At 43.1% G+C, this 10,340-nt stretch overlaps 1 protein-coding gene across 1 annotated transcript in view; it reads right to left on the minus strand.

Annotated features, from left to right (window-relative positions):
• Positions 1 to 6,842: 6,842 nt before the first annotated feature.
• Positions 6,843 to 10,340, minus strand: part of LOC142210139 (uncharacterized) — a 16,441-nt gene continuing 12,943 nt past the window's right edge. The window contains exons 8-11 of the mRNA XM_075279166.1: positions 10,284 to 10,340; positions 9,269 to 9,412; positions 7,940 to 8,077; positions 6,843 to 7,031 (exon numbers count right to left, since the gene is read on the minus strand). The exon at positions 10,284 to 10,340 is cut by the window's right edge and continues 33 nt beyond it. Coding sequence (XP_075135267.1) covers positions 6,844 to 7,031; positions 7,940 to 8,077; positions 9,269 to 9,412; positions 10,284 to 10,340 — 527 coding nt within the window. The 3' untranslated portion in view covers position 6,843. The remainder of the gene's footprint in view (positions 7,032 to 7,939; positions 8,078 to 9,268; positions 9,413 to 10,283) is intronic.

Below are 10,340 nucleotides of genomic sequence, written 5' to 3' on the forward strand. Positions count from 1 at the left end.
GAGCTATTATAGGGCAGGAGGGGCAGATAATAATAGAGAGGACGGCCCCGACTCCTAGTGTAGAAGAAAAGAACGTCTCCTATGTCGTCTCCTCCAATGATAGCTTATCAGGCATGGCTAGGTAAGATTTTCCTAGGACTGTGACCTTTATGTGGGCAGGTTGTGATAACACATCATCTCTACATTACTCTCTGTACATTGGGCTGTAGGTTATAGGATACAAGTTACTGGAAACCTACAGGGAATCTTGAATTTCTATACAATCCGGCTCTTTACTAGTTATTGACGGTGGAGATCCATAATACATTGTATGTTCTTGGATTAATACACAGAAGCATGGAAATCCCATATAAGTGTTCACAGTATTTCCCATTCAGCTTAGGAGCTATTGTTACAGGTTCATGTTAATCATTTACTAAGACTTACATATGTGTCTCCATATCTCTAAGTAGGTTAACCCTTTAATTACACAGGGTAGTTTGTGAATGCTTGGCACTCACTATTCTGCTGGTGCAGTCACTGTGTACATACATTACATTACTTATCCTGTATTATACTCCAGAGCTGCGCTCACTATTCTCCTGGTGCAGTCACTGTATACATACATTACATTACTTATCCTGTATTATACTCCAGAGCTGCGCTCACTATTCTGCTGGTACAGTCACTGTGTACATACATACATTACTTATCCTGTATTATACTCCAGAGCTGCGCTCACTATTCTGCTGGTGCAGTCACTGTGTACATACATTACATTACTTATCCTGTATTATACTCCAGAGCTGCGCTCACTATTCTGCTGGTACAGTCCCTGTGTACATACATTACTTATCCTGTATTATACTCCAGAGCTGCGCTCACTATTCTGCTGGTACAGTCATTGTGTACATACATTACATTACTTATCCTGTATTATACTCCAGAGCTGCGCTCACTATTCTGCTGGTGCAGTCACTGTGTACATATATTACATTACTTATCCTGTATTATACTCCAGAGCTGCGCTCACTATTCTGCTGGTAGTCACTGTGTACATACATTACATTACTTATCCTGTATTATACTCCAGAGCTGCGCTCACTATTCTGCTGGTGCAGTCACTGTGTACATACATTACATTACTTATCCTGTATTATACTCCAGAGCTGCGCTCACTATTCTGCTGGTACAGTCACTGTGTACATACATTACATTACTTATCCTGTATTATACTCCAGAGCTGCACTCACTATTCTGCTGGTACAGTCACTGTGTACATACATTACATTACTTATCCTGTATTATACTCCAGAGCTGCGCTCACTATTCTGCTGGTACAGTCACTGTGTACATACATTACTTATCCTGTATTATACTCCAGAGCTGCGCTCACTATTCTGCTGGTACAGTCACTGTGTACATACATTACATTACTTATCCTGTATTATACTCCAGAGCTGCGCTCACTATTCTGCTGGTACAGTCACTGTGTACATACATTACATTACTTATCCTGTATTATACTCCAGAGCTGCGCTCACTATTCTGCTGGTACAGTCACTGTGTACATACATTACATTACTTATCCTGTATTATACTCCAGAGCTGCGCTCACTATTCTGCTGGTACAGTCACTGTGTACATACATTACATTACTTATCCTGTATTATACTCCAGAGCTGCGCTCACTATTCTGCTGATGCTTGTTTTGTAGTGAGTCACACAATCTATTATTTGTGGTGTAGATGTAGTGAAGTTTAGTATTAGGTCAAATTTATTCAATTGTGTTTTGTCAGTGAAACAAGGTCCATGTGTTGGCCATACAGTAATTCCCAGACTGAACACGACTGTCTGAATGACATACATTGCCTGTCTCCCATACTCTGTTGTCTGCTCCTCTTTCTGATACATGTCAGAGGCACCCACAGCCAGAATTTATAGGACTCATGTGACCATTAAGACCAAGAAGAGGCCCCAACATGGGACAGAAAGAGGACTGTGAGTGGACAACAGAGCGCTCCGGATAGGTAATTACTAGAGATGAGCGAACAGTAAAATGTTCAAGGTTCGATATTCGTTTTGAGTAGCTCCTCAATATTAGACTACTCGAATCGAATATCAAACCCTATTATACTCTATAGGGGGAAAATGCTCGTTTCAGGGGTAGTCAATGTTCGATCAAATTACACTTACCAAGTCCACGAGTGAGGGTCGGGCTGGATCCTCCGAGAAGTCTTCTCTGCGCAGCGTCCCCGCGGCATCTTCCGGCTCTGAATTCACTCTGCCCAGGCACTACAAGTGGACATGCGCAGTTGGCTCTGCTCAGGCCCGATGCCTGGCAGAGTGAATGAAGAGTCGGAAGAGCCGGAAGCTGCACGGAGAAGACTTCTAAAGGTAGGAGAAGAACCAACGTTGATTGGCCGACTGTATAGCATTCGGCCGATCAATGCTGGTTCTGCATTGAACTTTTCCATTTGAACAGCGAGTGGTATTCGATCGAGTACAGGTATTTTGAATACCATAGTATTCGATTGAATACCTACTCGACCGAATACTATTCGCTCATCTCTAGTAATTATGCCTTATTTATCTTTTACATCTTCCACATGAGTTGCTGGGGAAATCCAGGCTAAATCATTTATCATATATTCTCTCGCTTCTGTTCAGTTGGTCAATACTTTACACCTCAACATTATGCAATGAGTCCCACTCACACAGTCATGTTTAGTCTGGGAAATATGACCCACATATGGACCATGTTTCATGGATGGATCATGGTTGTAGATAGCCGGGGGAGGGATTCAGTGCGTTAGGCCAGGTTGATGTGCCCTGGTTCACTGAAGACATTGTGGCTTGGGTTGTGTTGCATATTGTACTGTGTTGATACCGATTTAGCCTAATCCTTAACATTACTGTAGGATTTTTCTGCAGTGTTAACTCACACTTTGACTTGCTGGTCAGTCTCTACCTACATATACACAGTGGCGAACCTAGCCTCTCTGCTGCCTGAGGCGGATGATCAAAAGATATATATATACAATAAGATAAGATATTCCTTTAATAGTCCCACAATGGGGAAATTTCAGTGATACAGTTTCATAGATGGTACAGTAGTATATAACAAGAGAGAAAACACATAGAAGCTCATGGCAGAGAAATCCTAGGAATCAGAGCAACTAAAAAGGAAAGACACACAGACACACTGCAGGATCATTTAGTTCTCTGTGCGGAGTGATGTTAATAATACAGCCGAATGTGGTTGGAGGACATGAGGAGGGGTCACAACATGTAAATATAACAAGCAGAAAACATTTTTTTTTTTGCAGAGGTGGGGGCCATAGGCAGCTATCATGATAACATTTGGTAGTTCCTTTGGTACGTAGTGAGATCTCCTGCTCACAGCTGATAGTTCGGTATCTTACATCAGCACTATTGTTCCTTAACCACAAAAATGTCCCAAATATCCTTCATCACAAGCCCTCCTCCTCCTTTCTTCTTACCACTGTGTTCTACTGCCCAGAGAAGTCTGAAGCCATCTGGGTAGACAGGGTACTGCTCTCTTTCCAAGTTTCCATAAACACATGGGGTAGGTGGGTGATGGTAGGTTTCCAGGCTGTAGAGTCCCACGTGTCCACAGTAATAGAAAGAAATACCAGTCAGCTGTAGCATCTTCACACATCAGCAATAGACGCCAAAAATCATCTCCTTGAAAGAAGTCCACACTTCCATGTAGGTTTCTCCTCCAGCTTTGTCTGCCTCATGGTGACCATGCTGTCCTTAGCTCCTGGGGGATGGTAACAGGCACATGTCCAAACAGGAAACTCCAGATCATCAGGTCCCTTTAGATTGGAAAAGAGCAAATGTTGTCCCCATCTACAAAAAGGGGAAAAGGGATGATCCAGGAAATTACAGGCTGACCTCGATAGCAGGAAAAATCTTTGAGCAAATTGTCAAGGAACATTTACTTCGGTACCTGGATGGGAAGGCATTAATTAACCAGAGCCAGCACGGCTTTATGACCAATAAATCTTGTCAGACTAACCTGATTTCCTTCTACAACAAAATCACTGAATGGTTGGACCAAGGGAATGCCGTGGACATAGTATATCTTGACTTCAGTAAGGCATTTGATAAAGTATCACATAACCTTCTTATTGAAAAAATGATTAAGTATGGCTTTGACAAAAAATCAGTTAGGTGGATTCACAACTGGCTTAATGATCGGGCACAACGAGTAATACTAAATGGCTACACATCCAACTGGAAGAAAGTCAAAAGCGGGGCGCCGCAGGGCTCTGTTCTGGGCCCAGTACTTTTTAATATCTTTATAAATGATCTGGACGATGGAATTATTGGGGAACTCATAAAATTTGCAGATGATACGAAGATAGGAGGAATAGCCAACACTAGAGAGGAGAGAGAGTGTATTCAAAAGGACTTAGACACACTGGAACAATGGGCTGAGGCCAACAAAATGGTATTTAACAGGGACAAATGCAAAGTTCTACATCTGGGTAACAGAAATGTAAAAAACATATATAGTATGGGAGGAATAGAACTAAGTGATAGCATAGGGGAAAAGGACTTGGGCATAATAGTAGATCACAAATTCAACATGAGCCAACAGTGCGGTGCTGCTGCAAAAAAGGCTAATAAAATTCTGGGATGTATTAAGACAAGCATTGAATCTAGATGAAGAGAGGTCATTATTCCGCTGTACTCTTCCCTGGTCAGACCACACCTGGAATACTGTGTACAGTTCTGGGCGCCTCAATTCAAGAAAGACATCGATATATTGGAGCAAGTCCAGAGAAGAGCAACCAAAATGGTGGAAGGTCTGCAAACCATGTCCTATGAGGAGCGGCTAAAAGAACTGGGATTGTTTAGTTTGCAGAAGAGAAGGCTGAGGGGAGATTTAATAGCAGTCTACAAATATCTGAAAGGTAGTCACAGTGCAGAGGGATCTACCCTATTCTCATTAGCACAAGGAAGTACAAGAAGCAATGGGATGAAACTAAAGGGAAAGAGATACAGATTAGACATTAGGAAAAACTTTCTGACAGTGAGGGTAGTGAGAGAGTGGAATAGGCTGCCACGGGAGGTGGTGGGCGCTCCATCAATGGAAATCTTCAAGCGGAATCTGGATAAACATATAGCTGGGATGATTTAGGAAAACCTGCACTCGCAGGGGGTTGGACCCGATGGCCCTTGAGGTCCCTTCCAACTCTACCATAAGAAAGTAAGAAAGGTCTTGAGTCTTGTCCATGCCTTAACAATAGAAACAAAAGGAAAAAAAAAATACTCCACAGGGTCTTCCATTCGATTTATAGTTGCTAATTCATAATGCTAGTTTGCTTGGTTAGAGGATTCTTGAAGATACAGACAAAAAGAGTGAAAAGGAAACATAAAGGTTGCTCTCAGCTTGGAGCTCTGTATCGAGGCTGCCACTCATGCGGCGCCATCTTGGAAATATATAAATATATATGTATATATATCTCACACCAGCCCCTGCAGCCTATATTATGCCCCACAGTGGCACAATAGACTGTGGGGCATAATAGAGGTTACAGGGGCCACAATGGACCCTTCAAGCTCTATAATACTCCACAGTTGCACATCCATGAACTATTATTATACTCAGGCCAAAAGCCTGTGCTAGCAGTAACAGGCTATTACTACTAGCACAGGCTTCAGGCCTATATGGTACTGCGAGCACAGGCTTTGGCCTATATGGTAATATCCTAGACCACGTGACATCTAGACATTACCATATAGGTCCAAAGTCCGCTAGGATTAACATTGGATCCCATAGAGGTAAGTAACATTGTTTATTATGTTCTCTCACCACCCCTGGGGCTAAGATTATTATACTCGGGGGTCTGAAAAGCGGCAGTGGCAGGGGAAGTGGGGGCAGCAGTGAGCAAGCCCAGGGAGGTTGGTAAATAGGCCGCTACCTGCTGGGGATACTCCAGCAGGTAGCGGCCTAGTATAAAACAAAAAAAAAAACACATGAGAGTTGCTTCTGCTGCTGCCACTTCCTCCTCTTCTCCCGGCACAGCAAGATGTAATGCCGCTGCCTATGCTGACATGCAGCAGTCAGCGCAGGAGAGGGGCTGCTCGGGTTGTTTTAAGAGCGGCCGCTCTCCGGCGTTAGTATAGGTAAAAAAAAAAGTTTTTTAAAAAAAATTGCCCGGGCTGCCACCCCCCTCTGGAGGGCCGCCTGAGGCGGTCGCCTCACCTTGCCTCATTAGAGGTGTGGCGCTGCATTTACAATACATGGCAGGGCCTGCAATTTACATGAATTGCCAAGCAGAATCTTCCTCTTATATCCTCTCTAATTCCTGGGATTAGATAAGGGGCGCCTTCAGATGCAACATCCAGGACATAATAAATGCCTTCCCCTGGAGGCGGCTGTGGACAGGAGCCAGGATAGGCAAGTGAAAGTTGGTCAGAGCCGGAGTAATCCAGCAAGTAGCGGCCTATTAAAAATAAAGAAGTGACCGGGCTCCCGTATGGTAGTGGGGCCCCATAGCAGACACTACAGTGGTAATTCCGCAAGAGAAAGTGACCACTAAGATTAGAGAAAGTCTTTTTATTATTTATACTTGCAAAAATGTTTGACTTATTTGTCTACAATCTAACTATTATGTTCATGAGAAATCCCCTTTAATGAAAAATTTCGGATTATTAACATAATTCCTATTAATAAATATTCCTAGGTACCCGCTACAATACTGGTAACACAGCATACGCTTCTCCCCACACTTCTTCAGCTTTTGCCACTTCACTTGCTTGTAACATTTTAAGAATAGGAGTCCCCAACAATTCCAATATGAGGGAGAAAATTCTGTAGTCATTGATTCAGTTCAGATATTTCAGGATGAACAGCGTGGCGAGGATGGCGAGGCTTCGCTGTACAGGAGCTGCCCCGTTGGTGCAGGCGAATTTAGTGGATGACGTTATTCCATCCGCGACGTAATCCTGCCTGCTGAGGTCACAGATGTTCCGAGTGGTGCAGCCTCGTATGGCCGTGGAGGCTTTGGTGCTTCCTGTGGGGGAAAGATGAATTGTACAGGATATAAAACGCATCATATAACAAAAAATGTGAAATGCTTTCTACTTCCTGCAGGGGCACTGCAGGGATATGGCCCACTTTTTCCTGGATGACAGACGATTGTTCTGAATCTAGCAGCAAGGATGTACCTGATTGCTTAAGGTCAAGCAGCTGTAGAAACTGGGAGCTGTCTTTCTGTGACAAGAGACAGCATGGATGCCGATCACCATATATACATTCAAGCCTTGTGGCAGGGTGACTATGCCTGGTTTACCGAAGACATTGCTGCCTGAGTTGTATTGCATATTGTACTGTGTTGATATACAAATTTAACCTAATCCTTAACAATACAGTAGGATTTTGCTGCAATGTTAACTCATTCTGCAGGAAATTCATCTGAGCTGCCTGAATTCACATTTACATTGCAGGGCCTGCAATTTACATGAATTGCCAAGCATCAGCTTTCTCTTATATCTCCTGCTTTCCGAAATGAAAAAAAATATTGATGGCAGTGGGATTAGATAAAGTACAATGTAATGGTGGAGCTGCCACTGTATTATAATAAGAAACCAAGATTTGGCTTCAGTGACCATGTGACCGCAGGAGCTGCTGTGACCGAGAAGACCAAGATCAGCTCTGCATAGAATATACTAGGAGACTTTCTATTCAGCTCAACAGAAGTCGCTGGTATACAGATTATTCTCTACTGGTGACAACAGGCAACCCTATTTTTATGTGGATTGAATTAAGTGACTTTGTGTTCCTGATTGAACATGTGCACACAATTCCAACAGCACACCGTGTGGTTCGGCATGGTATTACAAGCAAGATATTTTGATAAATGGGATAATGGAAATAATACAGCTTGATATCTTGTAGAGCCTGATATTTTATGTGACTTACCAGTCAGGTCCGTACTCTGCAGAAGACATGCTCGTTCATCCCCAGTACACTGCATTGTCTCTGACGTGTAGCAGTCTGTATCTGCTGATATACACTTCCGACATGTCACACCATTATAGTTAATCTTCTCCTCTGGAACTGTAAGAATAATCTAGATTTAACTCCACTTTGCATTAGAAAGCCACTATACATTCAGTGAGGACACTTTTGGAATGGCACCACTCTTGTCCATAGGACACGTCTGGTACTTGACCTTACTAAAATTTAAATTAAGCCAACCAATAGGTGGTGAACCTGAAGTTTATGCACTAAATATATAATGTACTGTCATAGATTTGGTGAATTCTTTGACTACCTGTTTATATTTACACTGTTAGTAAATGTGGACCAATATATAGGGTTGAGTGATCATGTTCGGAAAAGATTGGATTCCGATTGGCAATCGAGAAAATTTCACGATCGCGATCGGAATTCCGAACACGATCTTTTTATGTGGGATCGAGATCGGTGATCTTTTCCCACAATGCTTTGCTTAGCCTTCACACTGAGTATACGCTGCATATTCAGTGTGAAGGCTCCGCTACAGGTCCATAGAAATGAATGGAAGCAGCCGGCATACAACCTTAACCCCCTGCGCGCCGGCTGCCTCCATTCATTCGAATGGGAGACTAGCTAACATCTCTAGTAATAACTTACCTCTAGAGATGGCTGCTCCGGTGCCCTCCTTCTTCTTGCCTCGCTGCCCCGCCTCCCAGCTTAGTGTTTAAAGCGCTAGGTAGGCGGGGCTTGTGGCTTAGGAGAGTGTGGGCGGGTACAGGGCGGGGAGACGTGACGTCTCCCCTCCCAGTACCCGCCCACACTCTCCTAACCCGCCCACACTCTCCTAACCTTGCAGGGAGGGGGCAGCGAAAGGAGAAGAGCAGCATGGAGCGGCAGCTAGGACAAGAAGAAGGAAAGCATCGGGCACCGGACCAGCCATCTCTGGAGGTAAGTAGACACCAGGGGGGACTAAGTAGCCAGAGGATTAAAAAAAAATCCTCTAGCTACTTAGTGATTCACTAGATTTAACAATTGTTAGATTCCATGCTGTATAGTGAATAGGATTGTTTTTAAAATCCGATCTCCGATTAATAAAAAAATCCCATTGACTTGCATTGGGATCGAGATCGGGTTCGAATGAAAAATGATCGGAATCGGATTTTAAAATCGATCTTGAAAAGTCAAGATCGGCTCAACCCTACCAATATATTTATAAATTTGTATCGCCACCTAGTGGTTGTTGCTGGTATTTTGTGCAGAGATCTTACAGTGGATGTTCATGTTGCTTACACTGTGGCATGGGTAGGTTACAGCTGTCTGTATAGCACATGGTCATTATCTTCATCTTCCCCTTAGGGATACTTGCAATTCCAGATATTCCGCATTGGTTTATTGGCAGACATTTTTTGGTGACTCTTTCAGAGCTGGCGTCACCTACATCACAGATATGGAAAGAGGAAAAAAGAGAAGTTATAATTTCATTATTTACATAATTTGTGTAATGGAATTTAAAGGCAATGTCCATTTTCGACAATCCCTTTTGTCCTAAGACGATCACAGTGTCCTCCTGCTCGGATCACCAGTAATCGCTGTGATCTGTAGAGAAACATTGTATCAAGGGTTCAATTTCCCTGCAGTGCCACCACAGGACACAAGAAGTATTACAGTGTTCTCACTAAAATCATAGATGCCACCTCTGGCACCCATGCCTATCTCAAAAATGAGCCCTCTCGCCAGCCTCCATACTGTTCTGGTCGCATCCTCACCGAGAAAACGTTCATCTATGTTCAGGCTGTACAGAAACTGCTTAGCTCTGAGCTTCAAGTCAATTCAATTTAAGGAAACAGAGTAGAACAGTGAGCTATGTTATTTCTGTAATTCCCATTCACTTCTATAGGAATGATGGAAAGAGTGTAGGTCGGGGCTACACTGTTTCCGTAAATGCCAACCATAGCTGAAAGTTTTCTCAGAGAGGTCAAGGCTGGGTAAGAAGTAGGGCACAGAGGCTAAGGGGCTCAATTTAGAGATAGGTGCATGTCCCAGAGGTGACTCCCATCTTTCAGACATTTATGATATAAGTTGTGTTTTCATTTTACCTGCAGAAATTAAAGCGTTTAAAGCAGAAAAAAAATCTCCAGGACTAGAGGTCTTTAGATTATAGAGTATGTAAAATTAGGCCTTCTAAAGCTGTCATGATAAAGTAGGAAGTGATAGGGATAGTTCAAAGGAGTCTTAAAGAACTGACTGAAAAACTGATAAAATTTGGTAAATTTTACTGGATTTTTAATTAGCATGTATTCCTTACCCATAGTTGTGAGAGTGTGGACAGTGGCGCAGGCGGTGCCCGCAGCGCAGGTTACAT

The sequence above is a fragment of the Leptodactylus fuscus genome, chromosome 6 (assembly GCF_031893055.1).
Source record: "Leptodactylus fuscus isolate aLepFus1 chromosome 6, aLepFus1.hap2, whole genome shotgun sequence".
Taxonomy (NCBI): Eukaryota; Metazoa; Chordata; class Amphibia; order Anura; family Leptodactylidae; genus Leptodactylus; species Leptodactylus fuscus.